Here is a 26,332-nt window from a genome sequence, read left to right as displayed (position 1 = left end):
TCAAACACAGCGATGTGTCCTGCCCAGCAGGACATCGCCTTTGAAGAAAATGGCCTGGACCATTCTGCAACGACTAGAGATCTCACAGCAGGGGCCTGATCGCTGGTAGGTGTCACACATAACGAGATCGCTAACGGGATCACAACTGCGTCACCAAAACTCAGCTGCGATCTCGCTAGCGATCTCGTTATGTGTGACAGTACCTTAAGAGTCACATAGCTGAGGGGTTGTGGTCAGCTCTGCGGTCCGAGTTTAATAAATGGTTGTCTCCACTCAACCTGCAGCCTGGTAAGGCCATGTGCGACAATGCTGCAAACCTGGGTGTGGCCCTTCGCCTGGGCAAGGTGACACACGTACCTTGTATGGCTCAAGTGTTGAACCTTGTTGTCCAGCAATTTTTAACACACTATCCCGGCCTAGATGGCCTTCTGACCAGGGCACGAAAACTGTCTGCTCACTTCCGCCGTTCAAGCGCCGCAGCTGAGCGACTTGCATCGCTCCAGAAGTCTTTCGGCCTGCCGGTTCATCGCCTGAAATGCAATGTGGCGACACGCTGGAATTCAACTCTCCACATGTTACAGCGACTGTGGCAGCACCGCCGAGCCCTGGTGCAATACGTCATGACGTATAGCCTGGGCCAACGAGATGCAGAGGTGGGGCAGATCACCTTGATGGAGTGGTCTCAGATCAAGGACCTATGCACCCTTCTGCACAGTTTCGACATGGCGACGAATATGTTTAGCGCTGACAATGCCATTATCAGCATGACAATTCCAGTCATTTACATGCTGGAGCACACGCTAAACACTATTTGGAGTCAGGGGGTGGGACAACAGGAAGGGGAGGAACTACAGGAGGATTCATATGCGCAAGGGACAACAACATCACCAAGGTCCAGACGTTCATCATCACCAACGCAGCAGGCATGGGACCATGGGGGACAGAGATCAACAAGGGCGTATAGTAGCAGGCTAAATGTTGAGGAAGGTGCAGGAGAACATGAAGAAATGGAGGACGAACTGTCCATGGACATGGAAGACTCAGCGGATGAGGGAGACCTTGGTCAAATTTCTGTTGAAAGAGGTTGGGGGGAGATGTCAGAGGAAGAAAGAACGGTTAGCACCTCTATGCCACAAACACAGCGTGGACTTGGTCCGCATGGCTGCGCAAGACACATGAGTGCCTTCTTGTTGCACTACCTCCAAGATGACCCTCGTATTGTCAAAATTAGAAGTGATGATGACTACTGGATTGCCACACTATTAGATCCCCGGTACAAGTCCAAATTTTGTGACATAATTCCAGCCATAGAAAGGGACGCACGTATGCAGGAGTATCAGCAGAAGCTGTTACTCGATCTTAGCTCGGCTTTTCCACCAAACAACTGTGCAGGTGCAGGGAGTGAATCTCCCAGTTGTAACTTGACAAACATGGGACGGTCTCGTCATCTTCAACAGTCTACCCGTACCAGTAGGACCGTATCTGGTGCTGGTAACAGCAATTTTATGGAATCTTTTCATAATTTTTTTAGACCCTCCTTTGCAAGGCCACCAGAGACAACAAGTCTGACACATAGTCAACGGCTGGAGAGGATGATACAGGATACATGATATCAAGTATGTGCTTGATGCAAATCAAAACATCCTGTTTGCAACTAGGGCACAAGTGCTGCCACTGATAAGGTGTCTGTGTGGGGCCCAATTTTTGGAAAAAAAGGGAGACTCCGCTTGGAGTAACCCTTGCGTGCTGTGTTTTTTAAAAATAATCCAAGATGAACAGAGCTGGGATCAGGAAAGACTTTGCTACCTACCCCGGTGTCATCCTGGGGACGGTTAAGAATAGCGTATTTTTGAATGTGCTTGATGCAAATCAAAACATCCTGTTTGCAACTAGGGCACAAGTGCTGCCACTGATAAGGTGTCTGTGTGGGGCCCAATTTTTGGAAAAAAAGGGAGACTCCGCTTGGAGTAACCCTTGCTTGCTGTGTTTTTTAAAAATGATCCAAGATGAACAGAGCTGGGATCAGGAAAGACTTTGCTACCAACCCCGGTGTCATCCTGGGGACGGTTAAGAATAGCGTATTTTTGAATGTGCTTGATGCAAATCAAAACATCCTGTTTGCAACTAGGGCACAAGTGCTGCCACTGATAAGGTGTCTGTGCGGGGCCCAATTTTTGGAAAAAAAGGGAGACTCCACTTGGAGTAACCCTTGCTTGCTGTGTTTTTATAAAAATGATCCAAGATGAACAGAGCTGGGATCAGGACAGACTTTGCTACCAACCCCGGTGTCATCCTGGGGACGGTTAAGAATAGCGTATTTTTGAATGTGCTTGATGCAAATCAAAACATCCTGTTTGCAACTAGGGCACAAGTGCTGCCACTGATAAGGTGTCTGTGTGGGGCCCAATTTTTGGAAAAAAAGGGAGACTCCGCTTGGAGTAACCCTTGCTTGCTGTGTTTTTTAAAAATGATCCAAGATGAACAGAGCTGGTGAAGCGACCGGTGGTAGGGCCGCGGGTGTGTGTGTATGCTCTATTCCAACAAAATCCCCATACTCAGATTTTACCGGTAGTAACATTTCTTTACTAGGAAACATATTTATAATACAATCAACCGAACTATCTGCGCACATGTGTATAGTGGAGTCCCCGGATCTTCACTCCTTCCGGGTACGCAGCAAGAGAAAAAAAAATGAAAAGAGAAAAACAACAAAGAAATGGCAGCAACTTTCCCTAACTTTCCCTACAATCACGTACCAGTCTATCCCAGAAGAAGATGCCGCTCCCACGTCGCAGGCCTGGAGTCTCACGATGATGGGTCCCGGTGCAGCGCTGAAGGGATGCAGCTCCTCGGTCTTTTCCTTTGATCTTCTCCCGCTGGTAACGGATTATAGTCAGTCTTTTAGTCCCGGGTCACACTGAGCAGAAGAAGGGAGGTCACGGCCCCTGTACTTGCACTCACGGTGCGATGCTCTGCAGTCAAGTTGTCACAGCCCCTGGATTTGCACTCCGGGCGCGATGCTCTGCAGTCCGGGGAGATCCTCGGCGAAAACAAAGTCCTGCAGCCCGGGGATGGCAGGAACCACTTCCACAGGGTGATTCCTCCAAGAATCCGGTGGCAAAAGAGCCCTGTGTTCAGAGAGACCACACGCAGCTCTCTCCTGGCTGAGCTCCAGAGCTGAATAATCTTCCCGCACTTTCTCTTCCTCGTTAGAACACACCAGCTCTTGTAGGGGATTTCCCACCTCTGTGTTTGTGATTGCACAGTCTGACACTGCCCCCTTGTGGGCAAGGGCTGAAACAATATTCAAATCCATTTCTATATTAATGATGCAGTCTGAATTGTTGATCCCATTACATACCCCCCCACTTAAAGGTTGGCAGTCCCTGTCAACTACCGTCGGCTCCCAGGCAGCGATGACTGCAGATGTCACAGGGGTTGGTTGAGAGGTGGGCCATACATACTGGTCCCTGTAAGACCGCCCGGGCGGGATCCCAGCAGTGGTGCGGTCAGTGCGTCTCACGGGTCGGTTGTTCCCTTCCCTGTCACTGTCTTTACGCCCCACTTCAGTCAGCACTCCGGGGGAAGAACTGGGTTGTGTAGGTGGGTCACAGGTCTCAGAGTCGACGTGATCACTATACTGGGAAACGTCCGTGACGTCAGTCGTGTTGGCAGCGTCACCCCCTCCGGGTACTGTGGTAGGGGAGTCAGGCTGGGATCGGCAGGGACGCAACATATTTCGGTGCACAGTGCGAATGTTGCGACTGTCTTCACCCTGCACTCGGTATACATGCCCGTTGGGGTAGGGGCGTTCGATTACCCGGTAGACTTCAGTCTCCCACTTGGCTCGAAGTTTCCCTTGTGGCTTCTTGATACGGAGCAAGACTAGCTGTCCTAACTTCAAGGGTTGCTCTTGCACGGGGAGTGGGTCAGCATGTATCTGGCCCCGGATTTGTTGGCTCACCAGCCGGTGTACAGTCTCCATCTTCTGGCGGTGAGCATTTAGCCAGGAGGGGTAATTATGGCAGACATCATCTCCAGGGCGGAATAGGTTCAGGTCACGGACCCCTTTTCCGGGGCGGCCAAAGAGAAGGGTGTGTGGGGTGTAACCTGTCACGGAGTGGACCTGGTTGTTGTAGGCCCATACTAGATCGGGAAGGAATTGGGGCCATTGGTCTTTCTTATCATCGGCCAAGGTGCGGATCAGCTGGAGTAGAGTCCGGTTGAAGCGTTCACATGCACCGTTCCCTTGTGGGTGGTAAGGAGTGGTCCTCGACTTCTGGATCCCATACATCCGATGCAGCTCTTCGATGACTCGGCCTTCGAAACAAGCCCCCTGGTTGGAGTGCAACCTCTCCGGGCACCCGTAGACGTGGATGAACTGTCGACAGACGGCCCGAGCAGCCGATTCAGCCGTCTGGTCTTTGGTAGCGACAGCGACAGCGAATTTTGTGAAGTGATCCACCATGACTAGGCAGTACTGATAGCCACTGCTCGCCGTCCCAATCAGCAGATAGTCCACCATCAACAGCTCAAGGGGCCTGGATGTTTTAATTGTCTGAACAGGTGCACGCTGCTCAGGGGACTTGTGCAGTTCACAGATGCGACAGGTCTGGCAGACGTCTTCAACCAGCTTGCGGAGCCCCGGACAATAGATGGACTGTTGAATCCACCGAAAGGTCTTGTCTATTCCGAAGTGTCCATTCCTTTTGTGGGCTTGGGCTACCATCTCACGGGCCAATTGATCAGGCACCACAACTTGTGTGCATTCCTCCAGCATGTGCGACAAGAGAACCTTCGGTATAGCACTCCTTCTCTCAGAATCAGCCGGTCCCACTGACTGAGCAGGGTCAAGGTCCCGGTAGACAGTCGTGCCCGTATATCGGCGGGAGGCTTCTGCTGCCGCTTCACCCATTGTTTGAGTAGAGCCCATTCAGGGTTCTGGTCCTGGAGCCTGCACCACTCCTGGGGTGGTAAGGCGACCCCCACTGGAGTTCCAGCTTCGCCCACAACGAACTGGCGGTACTCCACCATCTGTTGGGCGAGCTTTGCAAAGTCAGGCGTCTCGTCCCCTTCTAATTCTTCATCCCGGTCTCGGTTGAGTAAGGGGTATGACACTCTAGACAGGCTGTCCGCATTTTGATTCTCAGCTCCAGCCCTGTATTTGATCTTGTAATTGAACTTGGAGAGCCGAGCCATCCAACGCTGCTCCATGACTCCGAGCTTCGCATTTTCTAGGTGGGCCAACGGGTTGTTATCGGTTAGGACTAGTACTTCAGCCCCCGTGAGGTATCCTGCAAATTTCTCCGCCATAGCCCACGTTAGGGCCAACAGCTCCAGCCGGAACGAGCTATAATTGGTGGGGTTCTTCTCGCCCTCATGTAGGGACCGACTGGCATAGGCTATGACCCGTTCCTTGCCTTCTTGGACCTGTGAAAGTACTGCCCCTAGACCCTGTAGACTGGCATCGGTGTGTAGTTGGAAGGGCAAGTTGTAGTCCGCATATGCCAGGATGGGGGGAGACGTTAAGGCACCCTTTAGGGCTTGGAAGGACTCTTCCTGGCTGGGTCCCCAGCTGATGGGTCGTCCTCTGGGGCTGTTGGTGGTCCCTCGAAGCAGGTCATGCAAGGGTGCAGCAAGCCGGGCGAAGTTTTTGATGAACCGGCGGTAGTAGCCGGCCAACCCCAGGAAAGCCCTGACCTCCTTGACGTTTGTGGGCTGCGGCCAATCCTGTACGGCGGCTATCTTCTCTGAAGATGGCTGGACACCTTCGGCTGAGATCCGGTGGCCCAGGTAATTGATCTCGGGCTGCAGAAGACGGCACTTGCTGGCTTTCAACTTCAGGCCATGTTCTCTCAACCTACTGAACACACAGCCCAGCTGCTGCAGGTGTTCTTCAAATGTGGCCGAATAGACTACAATGTCATCCAGGTAGATGAGGGTGAAGTCGAAGTTGAAGTCTCCCAAGCAGCGCTCCATCAGCTGGAAAGTCCCTGGCGCGTTGTTCAGACCAAAGGGCATCCGGTCGAACTCGTACAGGCCCATGGGTAGGATGAAATCAGTCTTCTCTCTATCTTTCTCGCGCATAGGTACCTGCCAATATCTGCTGGCCAGATCCAACGAAGAGAAGTATTTGGCTTTCTTCAGGGCTGTCAGGGATTCTTCGATCCTTGGCAAAGGGTATGAGTCCCGGATGGTGCAAGCATTCAAACGGCGGTAGTCCACACAGAACCTCAGGGACTCGTCCTTCTTCTTGACTATCACCACCGGTGCAGCCCAGGGGCTCTGGCTTTCTCGTACCACTCCAGCGTGTAGCATGGAATTCAGGAGATTTTTCACTTCTTGGTATTGCTGGGGAGGTATTTGGCGGTACCTTTCACGGATAGGAGCAGTGTCACCTGTGGGGATTTCGTGCTTGATACTGGTGGTGCACCCAAAGTCGGTGTCATGCCGGGCAAAGGACGCCTGATGCTCTTGAAGTAGCTCTTCCACCTGGGACACCTCCCGTTTGGAGTATTGGGATACGTCCAACTGACACTTCTCTCGTAGTTCTCGCCCCGCGTTAGTGTCACCCGCGACAGCGGCCATGGCAGAGACCGTCACTGTCCAATCTCCCTCTGTAGACGGTACAAACTGGAGGGGGCTCATAGGGTTCACCTCTTCGGTTAGAGCGTAGACTCGGGCGAGCTGTGTCCCGGCTTCTAGGTCAACGCTCACGTTAGCCGTGTTGCCCAGCCTGACAGGAATTCTTCCCTTTCTCACTACTGCTAGAGTTCGAGCGACTAGTGGATTCAGCTTCCCTTCCTTCGGGGTGCGCGGCTCAATCAGCACCTCCACGCCTTCAAGCTGTCTCGTGGTGCTAAGGGCTAGTGAGATAACTGTCTCTTTCCCAGCCGGTAAGGTGATCCTAGTATGGCGGGGTACGGTGACCGTGGCCAGCGGCAGTTGCTCTTCTGTCATTCGCTGGAGGTTGCAGGTCCGGACCACTTGCTGAAAGGCACGGCGGGTGGCCCTATGTGCGGTCACTTCTTGCCAGTACTTGGGCCCCTTCTTGGTAAACAACACCAGATTCAGGTCTTTCAAGATGTTCATCCCAATAATCATGGGCGTTTCTGATCCAAAGCCTTCCCTGACCACGATTATCCCTCTCTTCCCGAGATCTTGGCCACAGATTTCGGTGTTCATCCAGGCAACTCCCGTCACCGGAATGGGTAGATTATTGGCTGCTTTGATCTTGATGGCGGTATCAGGGTCATAGGCAACCCGCGGCTTTAGACATTCTTCGTAGAACTGCTCGGAGATGGTGGATACCTGAGACCCAGTATCCATTAACCCTTGTACGGCGATCCCTTCCAGTAATACTTCCAGGGTGGGGCTATTTGATGCAAGTTTGTTCCGTGGCTGGCTCTGTTTTCCTACACCCCTCTCTTTGGCGTCCCCTGCCGAGTGAGCCTCTTTGGCAGGGGCGTCTAGTTTAAAGGCGGCCGCTGTTGTGAGACATGACTTGCTGGTTCTGGTAGATCGGACTGTGGATGAACTTGAAAGTTCTGGGGGCAACGGTTGGCTCTATGGCGGGGATCGCCGCATGTCCAGCATCTTCCAATCGGCCGGCTGGGTTGTTGTCTCGCTTGCCGGCCCGCCTGTTGGTCTAGGGTGAGCTGTAACACCTGTTTCTGCAACGCTGCCACCATCTGCTTCAGTTCTTCCGTGTTGCTGTTCGGAGTCCCGATACCAGATATGGACCTGCAAGCCGCGGTATAAGTCTGTGTCTCCACGACAGGTCCCCTTGACCGTTCTATAGCTTCTTGTTTGACCTCAGCGAACGTAAAGGCCGGATTTATCCGGAGTAGATCTTGCAATGATCGGTTAAGGTACGGGTCTCTCAATCCGGTCACGAACTGATCTCTCAACACCAGGTCACGGGCACCCGTACTAGCTATCTGTTCTTCTTTTCTACAGGCTTGTTCTAGCAGGACTTGAAGGGCATTGGCATATTGAGGAATGTCCTCCGACTCGAGCTGAGTACGCCGGAGCGCAATGTTCCCGCATATGTGGTCGGCCCATAGGTGTTCTCCAGCACCCGCACCAAGTCATCCAACGTACGCTGGCCTCTAACCGTCTCCAGCCTGACTGTCGTCCACGCTTCCCCCTCTAATGTTAGCATGGCCATTTCTGCTAAGGTCTTAGGATCAGTGTTATACATTTCCCCCACTATCTTAAGTTGTTCAGTCCATTCAGTTACAGGATAGTTCCGTCCGTCAAACTTTCTCACCTGATTGACAATAGACGGCGGGGGAGCTGTCCGGTTATAAGTTACTACCGGGGGGTGATTTTGTTGGTCACACATCCTGCCGACTACGCCACATGAAGCGACCGGTGGTAGGGCCGCGGGTGTGTGTGTATGCTCTATTCCAACAAAATCCCCATACTCAGATTTTACCGGTAGTAACATTTCTTTACTAGGAAACATATTTATAATACAATGAACCGAACTATCTGCGCACATGTGTATAGTGGAGTCCCCGGATCTTCACTCCTTCCGGGTACGCAGCAAGAGAAAAAAAAATGAAAGGAGAAAAACAACAAAGAAATGGCAGCAACTTTCCCTAACTTTCCCTACAATCACGTACCAGTCTATCCCAGAAGAAGATTCCGCTCCCACGTCGCAGGCCTGGAGTCTCACGATGATGGGTCCCGGTGCAGCGCTGAAGGGATGCAGCTCCTCCGTCTTTTCCTTTGATCTTCTCCCGCTGGTAATGGATTATAGTCAGTCTTTTAGTCCCGGGGCACACCGAGCAGAAGAAGGGAGGTCACGGCCGCTGTACTTGCACTCAGGGTGCGATGCTCTGCAGTCAAGTTGTCACAGCCCCTGGATTTGCACTCCGGGCGCGATGCTCTGCAGTCCGGGGAGATCCTCGGCGAAAACAAAGTCCTGCAGCCCGGGGATGGCAGGAACCACTTCCACAGGGTGATTCCTCCAAGAATCCGGTGGCAAAAGAGCCCTGTGTTCAGAGAGACCACACGCAGCTCTCTCCTGGCTGAGCTCCAGGGCTGAATAATCTTCCCGCACTTTCTCTTCCTGGTTAGAACACACCAGCTCCTGTAGGGGATTTCCCACCTCTGTGTTTGTGATTGCACAGTCTGACACTGCCCCCTTGTGGGCAAGGGCTGAAGCAATATTCAAATCCATTTCTACATTAATGATGCAGTCTGAATTGTTGATCCCATTACACTGGGATCAGGAAAGACTTTGCTACCTACCCCGGTGTCATCCTGGGGACGGTTAAGAATAGCGTATTTTTGAATGTGCTTGATGCAAATCAAAACATCCTGTTTGCAACTAGGGCACAAGTGCTGCCACTGATAAGGTGTCTGTGTGGGGCCCAATTTTTGGAAAAAAAGGGAGACTCCGCTTGGAGTAACCCTTGCTTGCTGTGTTTTTTAAAAATGATCCAAGATGAACAGAGCTGGGATCAGGAAAGACTTTGCTACCAACCCCGGTGTCATCCTGGGGACGGTTAAGAATAGCGTATTTTTTAATGTGCTTGATGCAAATCTAGCTGTGAAGTGTACAACTAGGGCACAAGTGCTGCCACTGAATGGGTGGGTGTGTGTGGGGCCCAATTTTTGGAAAAAAAGGGAGACTCCGCTTGGAGTCACCTTGCGGTGTTTTACATGATTTTAGAAGGGTGTGCCATGCCTATATCTGTGTGTCCTCCTCTTTTTCCTTGTCCAGCTCTTTTGTTTTCGCATGAGTATATGTCCTTGTCACTTTCCCAGGTGTTTGTGTTGTGTTGTGAGTTGTTTGTCACCTTTTGGACACCTTTGAGGGTGTTTTCTAGGTGTTTTTATGTGTTTGTGATTGCCTGCCATTGTTTCCTATGCGGTTCGAGTTCGGTTCGTCGAACGTTCGACGAGCCGAACTCGAACGGGACGTCCGTTCGGCGAACCGACCTCGAGCCGAACCGCGACCGGTTCGCTCATCTCTACTTAGTAACTATATAACTATGCAACTATGTACAGTGCCTACAAGTAGTATTCAACCCCCTGCAGATTTAGCAGGTCTGATAAGATGCAAATAAGTTAGAGCCTGCAAACTTCAAACAAGAGCAGGATTTATTAACAGATGCATAAATCTTACAAACCAACAAGTTATGTTGCTCAGTTAAATTTTAATACATTTTCAACATAAAAGTGTGGGTCAATTATTATTCAACCCCTAGGTTTAATATTTTGTGGAATAACCCTTGTTTGCAATTACAGCTAATAATCGTCTTTTATAAGACCTGATCAGGCCGGCACAGGTCTCTGGAGTTATCTTGGCCCACTCCTCCATGCAGATCTTCTCCAAGCTATCTAGGTTCTTTGGGTGTCTCATGTGGACTTTAATCTTGAGCTCCTTCCACAAGTTTTCAATTGGGTTAAGGTCAGGAGACTGACTAGGCCACTGCAACACCTTGATTTTTTCCCTCTTGAACCAGGCCTTGGTTTTCTTGGCTGTGTGCTTTGGGTCGTTGTCTTGTTGGAAGATGAAATGACGACCCATCTTAAGATCCTTGATGGAGGAGCAGAGGTTCTTGGCCAAAATCTCCAGGTAGGCCGTGCTATCCATCTTCCCATGGATGCGGACCAGATGGCCAGGTCCCTTGGCTGAGAAACAGCCCCACAGCATGATGCTGCCACCACCATGCTTGACTGTAGGGATGGTATTCTTGGGGTCGTATGCAGTGCCATCCAGTCTCCAAACGTCACGTGTGTGGTTGGCACCAAAGATCTCGATCTTGGTCTCATCAGACCAGAGAACCTTGAACCAGTCTGTCTCAGAGTCCTCCATGTGATCATGAGCAAACTGTAGACGAGCCTTGACATGACGCTTTGAAAGTAAAGGTACCTTACGGGCTTGTCTGGAACGGAGACCATTGCGGTGGAGTACGTTACTTATGGTATTGACTGAAACCAATGTCCCCACTGCCATGAGATCTTCCCGGAGCTCCTTCCTTGTTGTCCTTGGGTTAGCATTGACTCTTCGGACAAGCCTGGCCTCGGCACGGGTGGAAACTTTCAAAGGCTGTCCAGGCCGTGGAAGGCTAACAGTAGTTCAATAAGCCTTCCACTTCTGGATGATGCTCCCAACAGTGGAGACAGGTAGGCCCAACTCCTTGGAAAGGGTTTTGTACCCCTTGCCAGCCTTGTGACCCTCCACGATCTTGTCCCTGATGGCCTTGGAATGCTCCTTTGTCTTTCCCATGTTGACCAAGTATGAGTGCTGTTCACAAGTTTGGGGAGGGTCTTAATTAGTCAGAAAAGGCTGGAAAAAGAGATAATTAATCCAAACATGTGAAGCTCATTGTTCTTTGTGCCTGAAATACTTCTTAATACTTTAGGGGAACCAAACAGAATTCTTGTGGTTTGAGGGGTTGATTAATAAATTACCCTCTGAATAAACTTTTCACAATTTAAAAAAAGAAATAACATTCTTTTTTGCTGCAGTGCATTTCACACTTCCAGGCTGATCTACAGTCCAAATGTCACAATGCCAAGTTAATTCCGAATGTGTAAACCTGCTAAATCTGCAGGGGGTTGAATACTACTTGTAGGCACTGTAAGAAGCAGTGTGACAGCTACGTGGGAGACTCAGTAAGTATAACAGTCCTGCTTTGCAGCCCCCCTAGCCCTTTCTACCACTATTTTACAGCACAATGTTCAGATCCCCATACACTTATATGGAGTTTGGGGGTCCAGGAAGATGTTTGCGTTCAAGTACGGTCCCAATCCAGATTTTTTTTAAAGTCCAGCCAGACCTGAACATCAGAAAGTTTACCCATCTCTACAGTCTACTTATTCCTCTTAAGGGAACCTTTGACATTGGTTAATGCTATTAATCCGGACCTTGTACTGATAATAAAAATGCTGGGGTGTGCTTACAATGTCTGCTCATAGTGCTGTACTGACACATGTGTACGACTGACAGCTAGCAGCTCCCATCAGAAATAAAGTTCAGTTTCTCTTAGTACAGCGGGCAGGCACTTTTTTTTAACACTATTAGACTGCCGATTAAAGGCACAGTGGCTCAGTGGTTAGCACTATGGTTCTGGGTTCAAATACCATCAAGGACAATATCTGCAAGAAGTTTGTATGTTCTCCGCGTGTGTGTGTGTGTGTGTGTGTGTGTGTGTGTGTGTGTGTGTGTGTGCGGTGTGCGTGTGTGTGTATGCGTGTTTCCTCTGCATTTCTCCCACAATCCAAAGACATACTGATAGGGAATGTAGAATGGAGACAGTGATGATCACATCTGTAAAGTGCTGTGGAAATAATAGTGCTATATAAGTGAGTAAAATAAATAAATATCTACAGGTTATTAGCATTATCCAACATGACAGCTTCCCTTTAATAACCATAGTCGCTCTAGTTCAGTTAAATCCTTCTAAAACATTGGAGACTAAAATTGTACAGAATGTTTCAAGAGAATTGTCATGAGCACCAATGCATCACATGATTTTATTACCCTTGGGCTGTCGGACGCTGGTTAGTAAAGTTGAGTTTGCCATCCACCCATACACCCAACTTATTGATTTTATGCCATCTTTGCTGGTGGTTCTTAGTTGCTCCAGCTATTTTCTATTTGCATTTACCCATTTTACAAACTACACCCTCAATTAATTAATCTAGGGGTGCAGTGAATATATTGACACCACAGGTGATTCACAGAATTTTATACCATTGGGTGGTGAATTATTTTTTTTACCACTAAAAAGTTTTCTTCACAAGGAAAAAAAGTTAAAATGGCCCCAAAATGTGTCACCCAATTTCTGTTGAACGTGGCAATATCCCATTTGTGGCTCTATAGTACTGCTTAGCCACATGGCAAGACTCAGGAGAGAAGGGGCGCTATTTGACTTTTGGAGCACAGATTTTCCTAAAATAGTTTGCGGATTCCATATCAAGTGCCCTAAGTGCCAGAAGAGCAGAATTCCCCCTCAAGTGTTCCCATTTTCAAAATGACGCCCCTCTGGGAATTCATCTATTGGTGTAGTGACGATTTTGACTCCATGGGTGATTTCCAGAAACAAGCAGGAAATGTGTCAAAGTGAAAATTCCAAATATGCCACTGTTGTACCCATACATTGTAGTGCCTCTACATTGTGCCCAGCTTGTGCTTCTCAAGACACGGACCCCATAAATTAAGTGGTCTCTCCTCATTACAGTACTGATAAACATGTAGATACTAACTGTGGTTTAGTAGGCATAATGTGGGACTCAGAAGGGAAGAGGAGATTTGCATTTTGGAGTGCAGATTTTGCTGGATTTCAGGGTAAGCCGTGGCGCTTTTCCAGAGCCTTTGTACTATCAGTAATGTGCATACACCCTATATTTCTGTTAACAGAAGAGTGGGGACTTGTTTTTTTGTTAGTTTTTTTGTGGATTATTAAAGCTTTTATTGCTACCATTTTGGATCACATTTATCCTGTGGTCTACGCAGATCACTTACATCTCTGAATGATGTGATTCAGATAAAATATCTTTCTACTAGTTTACACCTTCAGTCAATTTCATTTTGGGTTTTTGAAAATCTGTATGCGGCAGTGGTCTTGGACACACATATATAGCGTTCTTGGGAAAACTTGGTTATGTATATATTACCTAGTTATTGACTGGTACGAACAAAGGTTATCAAACTTGGGATTACACAGTTCCGAAAAACAAAGGCTTAGGGATGATCTTATAACAATGTAAAAATATATGAAAGGACAGTACAGAGAACGTTTAATAATATTTTTACACTTAGACCTGTAACAATCCCTCTACGTCACAGATGGCGATTCTTTACTGTAAGAGCAGTGAGACTATGGAACTCTCTGGCACATGATGTTGTCATGATTGATTCATTAAAAAAAAAAGTTCAATGAGAGCTTGGGTGTGTTTCTTGAAAAGTCTGATTTGCATATGTTGAGTCGGGAAGGAATTTTCCCCAAAATATGGGACATAATATAACTATTAGCACAGCTAAATGAGCATTTACTTTTCTTTGGATTAAAGTGGTATGGGTTGATCCTGATAGACTAATGTTAATTCTTAACATTAAAAAATATGAAAAGAAGGGAATTTTGTTACTTACCGTAAATTCCTTTTCTTCTAGCTCCTATTGGGAGACCCAGACGATTGGGTGTATAGCTACTGCCTCCGGAGGCCACACAAAGTATTACACTAAAAAGTGTAAGGCCCCTCCCCTTCTGGCTATACACCCCCAGTGGGATCACTGGCTCACCAGTTTTAGTGCAAAAGCAAGAAGGAGGAAAGCCAATAACTGGTTTAAACAAATTCACTCCGAAGTAACATCGGAGAACTGAAAACCATTCAACATGAACAACATGTGGACCCGAAAAACAACCAAAAATCCCGAAGGACAACAGGGCGGGTGCTGGGTCTCCCAATAGGAGCTAGAAGAAAAGGAATTTACGGTAAGTAACAAAATTCCCTTCTTCTTCGGCGCTCCATTGGGAGACCCAGACGATTGGGACGTCCAAAAGCTGTCCCTGGGTGGGTAAAGAAATACCTCATGTTAGAGCTGCAAAGACAGCCCTCCCCTACGGGGAGGCAACTGCCGCCTGCAGGACTCTTCTACCTAGGCTGGCGTCCGCCGAAGCATAGGTATGCACCTGATAATGTTTGGTGAAAGTGTGCAGACTCGACCAGGTAGCTGCCTGGCACACCTGTTGAGCCGTAGCCTGGTGTCGTAATGCCCAGGACGCACCCACGGCTCTGGTAGAATGGGCCTTCAGCCCTGATGGAACCGGAAGCCCAGCAGAACGGTAGGCTTCAAGAATTGGGTCCTTGATCCATCGAGCCAGGGTGGCTTTGGAAGCCTGCGACCCTTTGCGCTGACCAGCGACAAGTATAAAGAGTGCATCCGAGCGGCGCAGGGGCGCCGTGCGGGAAAAGTAGATTCTGAGCGCTCTCATCAGATCCAACAAATGCAAATCCAATTCATATCGATGAACTGGATGAGTAACAAAAGGAAGGTAAGGAGATATCCTGACTGAGATGAAAGGGGGATACCACCTTAGGGAGAAACCCCGGAATCAGGCGCAGCACTACCTTGTCTTGGTGAAACACCAGGAAAGGAGCTTTGGATGACCGCGCTGCTAGCTCGGACACTCTCTGAAGAGACGTGACCGTTACCAAAAAGGCCACTTTCTGTGACAGTCGAGAAAGTGAAAAAACATCCCTCAGAGGCTCAAAGGGCGGCTCCTGGAGAGCAATTAGTACCCTGTGCAGATCCCATGGGTCTAACGGCCTCTTGTACGGAGGGACAATGTGACCAACCCCCTGCAGGAACGTGCGTACCTGAGGAAGTCGTACTATGCGCTTCTGAAAGAATACAGACAGCGCTGGGACTCGTCCGTTAAGGGAGCCGAGCGACAAACCTTTTCCCAAACCAGATTGCAGGAAGGAAGGAAAAGTAGGCAATGCAAATGTCCAGGGAGACACTCCCTGAGCAGAGCGCTAAGATAAGAATATCTTCCACGTCTTGTGGTAGATCTTGGCAGACGTCAGCTTCCTAGCCCGTCTCATGGTGGCAATGACGTCTTGAGATAATCCTGAAGACGCTAGGATCTCGGACTCGATGGCCACACAGTCAGGATCAGGGCCGTAGAATTCAGTGGAAAAAACGGCCCTTGGGACAGTAAGTCTGGCCGGTCTGAGAGTGCCCACGGTTGGCCGACCGTGAGGTGCCACAGATCCGGGAACCACGACCTCCTCGGCCAGTCTGGGACGACGAGGATGGCGCGGCGGCAAGCGGAGCTGAGCTTGCGTAGCACTCTGGGCAACAGTGCCAGAGGTAGAACACATAGGGTAGCTGGAACTGCGACCAATCCTGAACTAGGGCGCCTGCCGCCAGAGCACTTTGCTCGTGAGACCGCGCCATGAAAATCGGGACCTTGTTGTTGTGCCGAGACGCCATTAGGTCGACGTCCGGCATCCCCCAGCGGCTACAGATTTCCTGACACCATTCTGGATGCAGAGGCCATTCCCCTGCGTCCATACCCAGGCGACTGAGGAAGTCTGCTTCCCAATTTCCTACGCCCGGGATGTGAACTGCGGATATGGTGGATGCTCTGTCCCCCACCCACATCAGAATCCGCCGGATTGCCTGGTAGGCTTGGCGATGCGTGTTCCGCCTTGGTGGGCGATGTCTGCCACCGCTGTGGAATTGTCCGACTGAATTCGGATCTGTTTTCCTTCCAGCCACTGCTGGAAGGCTTGCAGGGCAAGATACACTGCCCAGATTTCCAGAACATTGATCTGAAGGATGGACTCCTCTGAAGAGAGTCCTTGACCGTCTGAGAAGGGAAACGTTCCTGTCTAGGGATGTCGACTCCCCAACCCATTGGCAAAGCATGTCCCATTGAAGTGGACGCAGATGAAACTGCGCGAAAGTGACTGCCTCTGCATGAGGCGTCTTAAGGGTTGTGACTGGCCTTGAAGGAGAGACTGCACCCCCGTCTGTAGTGAACGCTGCTTGTCCAGCGGAGGCTTCACTATCGCTGAGGGAGTGTGAAACTCCATGCCCAGATCTGTCGGCGATTGGGTCGGTGCCCGATGTAACCTTGAAAAGTTGATGATCCACCCGAAACTCTGGAGAGTCTCCAGCGCCACGTTCAGGCTGTGTTGGCATGCCTCTTGAGAGGGTGCCTTGACAAGTGGATCGTCCCAGTAAGGATCACAGAGTGACCCTGAGAGTGCAGGACTGCTCCCACTGCTGCCCTGAACTTGGTGAAAACCCGTAGGGCTGTCGCCAGACCGAAGGGCAGGGCTACGCACTGAAGATGCTCGTCTTCAATAACGAAAACGTAGCAAACGCTGGTGCTCTGGAGCAATCGGCACGTGGAGATAAGCATCCTGATGTCTATTGATGCTAGGAAATCTCCTTGCGACATTGAGGCAATGACGGAGCGGAGGGTTACATCCGGAACCGCCTGGCCTTCACGTGCTTGGTGAGCAGTTTTAGGTCCAGAACGGAACGGAAAGAGCCACCCCTTTTTTGGCACCCCAATCAGATTGGAGGAAAAAACCGTGTCTTGTTCCTGAAGAGGAACAGGGATTACCACTTCTTCTGCCTGCAGAAGAGCATCGGCTCGGTGGGGGGAGGGGGGGGAAGTTCTGAAGAATCGAGTCGGAGGACGAGAACAGAGCTCTATCCTGTACACGTGAGACAAAATGTCTCTCACCCACCGGTCTGTGACCTGTGGCAGCTAAATGTGGCCAAGCGGGAGATTCCGCCACCAACCGCGGATGCGGAGAGAGAGAGCTGAAAGTCATGAGGAGACCGCCTTGGTAGCGGTTCCTCCTGCTGCCTTCCTTGGGCGTGATTGAGCCCTGCCGGAATCTGAGCCCCTCTAAGCCTTTTGAGCCCTTTTGGACGAGGACAATTGGGACCTGCCCGAGCCTGGGAAGGACCAACCTCGACTGTCCCTCCAGGACAGCATTACTAGGGTAAGTCGCAATGCAGACATTGCGAGGTTAAGGACACCACCTGCGGCACAGATGTACATGTGCTCAAGACCAGCTGCGCAAGCCCAGCTGAAATAGGTTAGAGTGCCCATACGGCTGCGAATGCCGGAGCAACCGACACGCTGATAGCTTCACAGACAGATTTCAACCAGAGGTCCATCTGTCTGTCAATGGCATCTTTAAGTGAAGTCCCATCTCCACTGCAACTATGGATCTAGCCGCAAGCCTGGAGATTGGGGGATCCACCTTTGGACCCTGGGTCTAGCGCTGTACCACGTCAGGGGAAAGGGATAACGTGTATCCTTAAAACGTTTGGAGAAAACGCTTATCTGGTAAGCGTGGTGTTTCTGAACTGCTTCTCTGAAGTCAGCGTGGCCAGAAAAATACGCAATATACGCATGAGTACTGAAAAAGGATTTCTCCTGCTGTGAAGCTGACTCCTCCAATGGGGGAGCTGAGGGAGAAATATCCAACATTCCATTGATGGACGCTATAAGATCATTCACTATGGCGTCACCATCCGGTGTATCCGGATTGAGAGCGGTGTCAGGACCAAAGCCCTGATCAGCTACGTCTGCCTCATCATACAGAGAGTCCTCCTGCTGGGACCTTGACCAGTGATGAAGCCGAGTGCCGCACCCAGCGAGCTAGCTTAGGCTGTCTGGGACTGCCGTCCGTGTCAGAGCCTTCACCCTGGAATGCCTGGGACCCCCCCGGAGCACTGATTACGTTCCAAATGAGGGTGGCCAGGGAGGATTAATCAAGATTGCCCATGGCCTGTCTGGACTGCAAAGTCTCTATCCCATGACAATCTATCAGCCGAAACTGCCACTCCGTCCCTGTCCCTGGACAGGGTTCACAGATGGTTCCTTTGGCCACCTCTAGTAGAGACCCTGGCTGACCAAGTGCTACAGGGGAGCTTGCACACAATGGGAGTCAGTGGAACCTGCCGGTGGAACAGTATCACATGCAGGAAAAACAGCATAGGAAGCCTTGCTGCTTTTTTGCTGCTGTATTGAAGCCATCTATGCAATGTATAGCATACAAGCATAAACACTTCAGCACATGCAATACAAGCAGCATAGAAAGCCTGTGCCTTGGCACCCTTGCTTTTTTGCTGCTGTTGTCCAGCCATCTAGGAGAATATAGCCCAGAGTAGCGACCGTACAGTGCAATGTATAGCATACAAGCATAAGTACAAATGAACACTTCAGCACCTGCAATACAAGCAGCCTATAAAGCCTGTGCCTTGGCACCCATGCTTTTTTGCTGCTGTTGTCCAGCCCTCTAGGAGAATATAGCCAAGAGTAGCGACCGTACAGTGCAATGTATAGCATACAAGCATAAGTACAAATGAACACTTCAGCACATGCAATACAAGCAGCCTAGAAAACCTGTGCCTTAGCACCCTTGCTTTTTTGCTGCTGTTATCTCGCCATCTAGGAGGGCATATAGCCAAAGATAGCGACCTACAGTGCAGTGTATAGCATACAAGCATAAAATACAAATGGACACTTCGGTATTTAGTGGGGTCAGCACTTCAGGTGCTGCTTACCGCCCGCCTATAACGCGGGTGTGTGGTCGCCCGAGCCCTGTGTTGGTTGCCCAGAGCATGTCTCCGTTCCCCAGCTCGGACTGCGTGCAGGAATGGCTGCCGGCGTCCTTCTCCAGCTCGTGTGACGAGGGGCGGGCCGTGGGCGTGCCCCAGACAAGAGCGGGAAACTGGCGTCCCACTGTGTCCAGTGAAGGGGGCTGGAGAATGCAAAGCAGACTCCAGCCCTCGGCGCTGACTGTCTGTACAGCGTCCCGCCTCTCCCCTGACTGGCAGGGCTGGAGGCGGGAACGAAACGAAAACTAGGCCGCAAAGCCGGGGACTCGAGTAATAAGCGCGGCCGTCCATGTGCACGGCCAGCGCGGAAGTCCCCGGCGCACCACAAGTCCCAGCCGCGCCACAATGTAAAAAACACCCAGCAGCGGCCGGCGCGGCAGTTCCCAATACATAAATTCACTCAGCTAAGCTGCAGTGAATAATAGCACGAGCGCACCGCGCTGTTACCCCCGGCGCACTAACACTCCCAGCAATGCTGGTGTGTGTGTGCGCGCTTGCCCGGGGACACAGAGTACCTTAATGTAGCAGGGCCTGTCCCTGACGATACTCAGCTCCATATCCAGCAGGTTCTCTGGGTCTGTGGATGGAGCCCGGTCTCAGTGCCTGGAGACCTGTAAGATCCCACTTCGCCCAGAGCCCTGAGGGGGGATGGGGAAGGAAAACAGCATGTGGGCTCCAGCCTCCGTACCCGCAATGGGTACCTCAACCTTAACAAACACCCGACAAAAGTGGGGTGAGAAGGGAGCATGCTGGGGGCCCCATATGGGCCCACTTTTCTTCCATCCGACATAGTCAGCAGCTGCTGCTGACTAAAAACAGTGGAGCTATGCGTGGATGTATGACCTCCTTCGCACAAAGCAGAAAACTGGTGAGCCAGTGATCCCACTGGGGGTGTATAGCCAGAAGGGGAGGGGCCTTACACTTTTTAGTGTAATACTTTGTGTGGCCTCCGGAGGCAGTAGCTATACACCCAATCGTCTGGGTCTCCCAATGGAGCGCCGAAGAAATTATGAAACTATGAAACCAGGTTTAATTTTCTGTGATACTCTGCTTATTTACTGCCTTCTATCGAGTCTTGAATGATGTAACTCTGTATTTCTCTGATAATTCTGCCTCTGACTCCGTTGTCCTGGTTCTGAGCTCACCTATCTCCTGACCTCGTCCCTGACTGCTGACTGATTTCTCCATCTGTCATCTCTGGTTTTTAACTGACTTGTTGAGTCCTTTGCCAGAAAGCTCAACCGGTCAGCAGTCACTCTATGGACATAACCCAAAGGATCCTGTACTAAGACCAGATCCCTAAAGAGTGAAGGCCAGGGTTTCCCTGGGTCCTGCTAAGCAGACTTGCTTGAGAAAAGTCTGTTCTTGGAAGCCCTATCAAGAGCTTCCAGGCTTTTATGTACTGTATACATGTGCAGAAACAAGAGGCATTACTATACCATTCTTTTTCTTGACTTTATACACTCACCTTACCATTCTGACAGCACAGATCAACATCATCACACTGACATCCTGGCTTAAGTGTACAGGTCTCAGCATCACAGCAGTTACTTTTGCATTCCTAGTCAAGACACAACATAACATTTCTTTGTAAACTACAGTAAACTGCTTTTGGGATATTTCTAGGATTTTGAGATGGCAAAGATGATAGATAGATAAATAGATAGATAGATAGATAGATAGATATAGATAGATTTTACAGCTATTAGCCAAATAAATAAATAGAAAAAAAACATGTTTTATTTGTCTGTGTTTGTATATTTGTCTTTTTTTTTCAATTTCCCCCAGATATTATCTGATCCTCAGCTGCTGTCACTCAAGAAGCTGCCGAATTTATAAACTTTACTTTCTTGGGTTTCAAAACCTAATCATCCGAGCTGACCACTACAGGTATGTAGAGAATCAGCCTGATAGTGCCAGTATAGCACTGGCTTTAGGTTATATACACAAATCCTGATGATTGGTGCGCTTTAAACAGACAGATCTTAGGCTGTCATGTGAGAATGTGTGGCCCAGGGTTATGGGGTACTCAGTCCCGGGTGGTGTATAACTAGGGAAGGTAGGTCACACAAGGGGTTGCAGTGTAACTGGTTCATTTACTCACAGTAAGCTGGTAACTGGTCACCCGAGGCCGGCTGGTTTCAACCGCAGTAACCTGGTGGCTTCTTTCCCCTGCACCTGTCTTTGGTTGGTGGGTCCCCGTGGCTTGGAGCGGCTGGGGGTCCCCTCCTGGTTGTCTTTTACAGCAGTCCGTGTGACGGTAGCGTGAACCCTGTGGGGTTGGAGTCTCTGGTCCTGTACCCAGTTCTCCCGTTGCTACTGTGTCGCGAACTTCAAGGTCAGTGAGGTAGGTCCTTGATGGTCCCCTCACTGTGCAGATTTTATCAGGTCTGCCTGGAGTGTTTTCCTGACCTAGGATTCTCGTTGATACCTCGTTGATGCGTAGTTCCGGGAGTCCTCCACCATACTCCACCGGCAACTAACCGTCTGGGCCCTCAGGTCACTGTTACACTCTTGACAGTCCTTCCCTTCACTTTCACTGTCACCGACACACACTACTCTCTCTCTCCACTGTCTGTCCACTGTTTGCCCCTCCCACCTGGTTGTCTGGTGGACTGGAGTGGCTCCACCTCTAGTCAGCAATCCACTGGTCTGACCCTAGCCTGGTACCATTCTATGGGGGATAATTGGGGAAAACAGGGATTATCTGGAGTGTTTTGGTTGTTACCGGCACTGGTTTTCCGGGTCCCTAGGGAGTAGGCCCTGCATCCTAGTGGGGAATGCAGTACCTTGTAGCTCCCTGATGGTTCAGGGGCGCTACAAGAACACCACATGGTTTGCTGCACAGTTTTTTTTGGGTGGTTTTGATCAAAAGATTAACCCCCTTATTCCCTTATGAATTTAAGTATCCATAAACTAGGGGCTTCAATACTCAATAATATCTCTCCTGAGGAGTCCCACCATAAATGGTGGACAAAACGCATTGGACGTAATACGATAGGGACGTCAATTAATGGGACAGACCACACTAGGCACAGTCCTTGTGAGGATAGGAGACAAGCACAGGGCATGACAGGGTTAATAGGGTCCTCTACCCCGGCCAAGGATCCAATTCCTCATTTGTCAATGGCCTCTTCATCAAGAGCATATGGGGAGACTGAACCAATCTTTTTATATTTGAGCACTGGTTTACTTTGAGCTCTTCATCATCACTTTATAAAATGATTTTTTTGTACGGGAAGGTATTTTAAACTGTTTTATTAAAAGTTACATGTCCCTGCTAGAGATATGCAGCCTCCATCACCCAATCTCATTACTCAGATGAAACTACCGAGAAAAACGCTTTTGAGAAAAAGTTGATCTTCTTGTTCAGAGGTTGACAGAGGGCCACCGCATCAGAAAGAAGCAAGGTAATGGCAGTAGAGAGTAAAGAAAGCCCAGGGCTCGAAGAACTGGGCCAAAGTAGATGTATATCGTTAAACTTCACATTTATTATTTCATTAAAAATGCCAGTTGGTCAGACGTGGGAAATAAAACTTCGTGGAAAGGAACAAACCGTCACGTTTCAGCCTAGGCCTTAATCATGGTTATGAACATGAATAAGGCCTAGGCCAAAACACCAAAAGACAGGAATTACAAGGATAAAAAATATAAAGCTTGGTGCCTACAGACTTCCACATAATACAACGCAAGTGATATTGGAGTGGTCATTACCTTGGGGTCACCACAGTCACACTGCTCCCCATTTTCCTTGAATTTATTACCACACACCGGGGGAGTCAGCAGTTGTGAGGTCTTCGGCACATTTAACAAGCAGTCTGGTAAGTAAGTGTAAATGAATTTCTTCAGATCGGTGATGCTGCAGCTGGAGAAGGCGTACGATTCTGAAGAACTGAGATGACAAAAACTCATTGGATTATAAGGGAGACCCGTAGTGGCAGCACAATATCGGCACACAATGGTAGAGCACGCAAATCTTCATGGTGGGATTGCAAAGACGTCACATATAACAGGTTTATAATGAAGAGAAACGTGTAAAAAGTACATCGGGGCCCCATAATAAAATTTAAAGCGTTCACACGTAACATTGACACTTATCAGCATCTATGAGGGACCCATGGCAGTTTCATGTGATGTTGTGTTTTGTATCCATAGCTTCCATTATTTCCCAGAGATAACATCCCTGTGTGACTGTAGATGATATTACCATACTGCGATACTGGGAATTTAGCAAGAATGTCGTCCTTTCATAGCCTTGAGCTCTGAGCCCTAAGGAGAAAAGTGCACCAGGTTTGTTAAGAGGACCAATGCTCATAAAGGGAACCTGTCAGGTGCAATATGCACCCACAACCACGAGCCATTCTGGGTACATATTTCTAATCCCTGTTTAGCAGTCCCAGCCTGTACTAGCATAGATAAAGAGATTTTTAGTAAAGTATTTCTAAAGATCCATATGATATCCTAATGAGGCAAGTGACTAGTCACAAGGGTGTTAGTTCCCTTGGCTAGTTGGTCCCCTTAGCATGTAAGCACACCCATGTTGGCGTGCTACATGCTAATTAATGCGTGGCGTCAGAGGATGTTCGAGCTCACCTCTGCTGCCATCATGTGCGAGTCCTGGATTTCGGCTCAGTACACATGATCCCGGACTTTCGGTCAGGCGTACTACACGAGTTTGAAGCCAGGACGTGTACACCCGGCTTCATAGTGCGCATGACCGAAAGTCCGGGATCATGTCCACTGAGCCGAAATCCATAAGTCGTATGTGATGGCAGTAGAAAGGTGAGAGCGACCATCCTCTGACGCTGCACATTCATAAGCGTATTAGCCCGCCCCTGTGGGTCTGCTTACATGCTAAGGGGCCAACTAGCCAAGGGAAGTAATGCCTTTGCGACTAGTCCCTGGTCTCATTAGCATATCATATGGTATCTTTAGAAATACGTTTCTGAAGATTTCTTTATCTATGCTACTAGATACAGGGACAGTTAGGCAGGGATTAGCAATATGCACCCAGAACTGCTCATGGTTCTGGGTGCATATTGCACCTGACAGGTTCCCTTTAATAAATTTGCCATATATTTGGCAATTGCTGTGGGTGAGGGTCAGAAAATAAAATCTATATCATCCATGAGTTGGCGTTGATTTCACCAATAACGTATACCAGTTTTCAGCTGTACGCAATAGTAAACTTGTTGCATGGCAGTAGAACATTTTGCGCAAATATTATTTGTAACAAATTTTCATTTTTTGATCAAATAAAAAACAGACACAGAAAGGTCAATGAATTCCTCCAAGAAATATAGAAAAGAAGATCTTTTGCATCCTAAATAAAAAAATAGAAACAATCATTATTGTTTGACCAAGAAGCATCTATAAGATGTAAGATGAATTTAAGTTACTTCTTTTGTCCATAAACATAAGAAACAAGAGGAGCACTCACCAACACATGGAGAAAACTTCTTCTTTATCGTTTCATATCATAGTTTTTGGTGTGGGTGTGCAGGGAGGAGCAGGCATAGTACGGGGTGTGACACGGTAACTTGGAATGTTGGCGCCTAGACTGGCCCTCAGGCCAGAGGTACTTCAGATGGTGAAGAGGTCTGAACCAGCAGCGTAGCCCTGACTCCTGATCATCCCTGGTCTAATACCCACTCTACCCCACCCCCGGGGAGGGCCGGGACAAGAGTGATGAATCCAACAAAAACAGACAGACTGGGAGTACCAAAGCACAAATTCAGCCATTTTGCACTCTGTAGTGTGGCGCCCCTGAGGTTCCAGTCACCACAGAGTATTGCATCTTATTTAAGGTGCGATATTTGCCTCGGGTAAGGAGGGGTTAATTACCGGTGTACCACATTCACACTTTACATATAGCTTAGGAGCCTTCTCACAGGGGGAAGTTGGTACTACTTAGGCGGGCTTTGCACGCTGCGACATCGCAGGCCGACGCTTCGATGCCGAGCGCGATAGTCCCCGCCCCCGTCGCAGATGCGATATCCTTGTGATAACTGCCGTAGCGAACATTATCGCTACGGCAGCTTCACATGGACTCACCCGTCCTGCGACCGTCGCTCTGGCCGGCGACCCGCCTCCTTGTTAAGGGGGCGGGTCGTATGGCGTCACTGCGACGTCACACGGCAGGCGGCCAATAGGAGCGGAGAGGCGGAGATGAGCGGGATGTAAACATCCCGCCCACCTCCTTCCTTCCGCATATCCTACGGAAGCCGCAGTGACGCCGGTAGGAGATGTTCCTCGCTCCTGCGGCTTCACACACAGCGATGTGTGGGGCTTTTGCGCTCGTTAATCGTATCATCGAGCCTTTACACACTATGATGTCGCATGCGATGCCGGAAGTACGTCATTTTCAATTTGACCCCACCGACATCGCACCTGCGATGTCGTAGTGTGCAAAGCCCGCCTTAGGCTAGAAGTAGGAGCACAATCTTCAGTCAGTCTACCCGGGACACCAGTTCTGGGACACGACACCATCACCTCTTCTCTGCCCTTCACGGGGCCTGCGGCTTGGAGGGGAGCGCTCATCTGAGTTCCCCACGGCTGGAAGGGCAACTCTGTCAAAGGACTTTCTTGTTTAAAACACCGGTGACTGCTTCTAACTTATCCGAGGTCGACGGGGCACATCACAGCGGATGACCAGTACTACCCAGGTGAACGGCACAAAGAGTGAGTAAAGACACCTGGAACCGCAGCATTTGACTCGGACTCTTATTACCGGCTCCAATGCCCTGCACCTCGGCACCAAAGGCCTTCGCCCCGCTATTACCATCCGCCCCGGAGGACAGCAACAGCACCAGTGGCTAATCTCTGGCCGCGTACCACAGGTGGCGTCACGACAATCTTCCTACTACAATCCCCTTCATCCTCCCCTCCTTATTGGTATACACCTCGGGGCACGAAGTCGAGCAGGCCACCGCGACATCCCAGATCACTACACCGGCCCGGTGTCGAGTAACTCAGGTACGAGAACCCGTACCTCATTCCCCCGTGCCCCCTGTGTGCTACAGTAGCATGTCAATGGGTCCTCTAAAGACCCATTGAAGCGCTACAAAGCGTGAAATGGCCGTCGTCCTCTCCATGATCTGTCATGCAGTGTTCTGCTCTATACTCACCAAGTGTCACAGTGACTTCTGACCCTGTTCACATTGCACAGTCTGACATGCCACGTGGGGCTTTTGAGTTGCTCAGTCAGAG

The 26,332-nt window shown here is 49.6% G+C and overlaps 1 protein-coding gene across 2 annotated transcripts in view; it reads right to left on the bottom strand.

Moving 5' to 3' along the window:
- Window positions 1–26,332, bottom strand: part of LOC142301898 (disintegrin and metalloproteinase domain-containing protein 28-like) — a 179,805-nt gene that overhangs the window by 70,623 nt on the left and 82,850 nt on the right. For both annotated transcript variants that reach the window (XM_075342937.1, XM_075342939.1), the window contains exons 13-14: window positions 22,838–23,015; window positions 20,592–20,684 (exon numbers count right to left, since the gene is read on the bottom strand). In XM_075342937.1, the coding sequence (XP_075199052.1) occupies window positions 20,592–20,684; window positions 22,838–23,015 (271 nt within the window). The remainder of the gene's footprint in view (window positions 1–20,591; window positions 20,685–22,837; window positions 23,016–26,332) is intronic.

Source organism: Anomaloglossus baeobatrachus, chromosome 4 (assembly GCF_048569485.1).
Source record: "Anomaloglossus baeobatrachus isolate aAnoBae1 chromosome 4, aAnoBae1.hap1, whole genome shotgun sequence".
Classification (NCBI taxonomy): domain Eukaryota; kingdom Metazoa; phylum Chordata; class Amphibia; order Anura; family Aromobatidae; genus Anomaloglossus; species Anomaloglossus baeobatrachus.
This window is presented reverse-complemented; position numbering and strand designations above follow the sequence as displayed.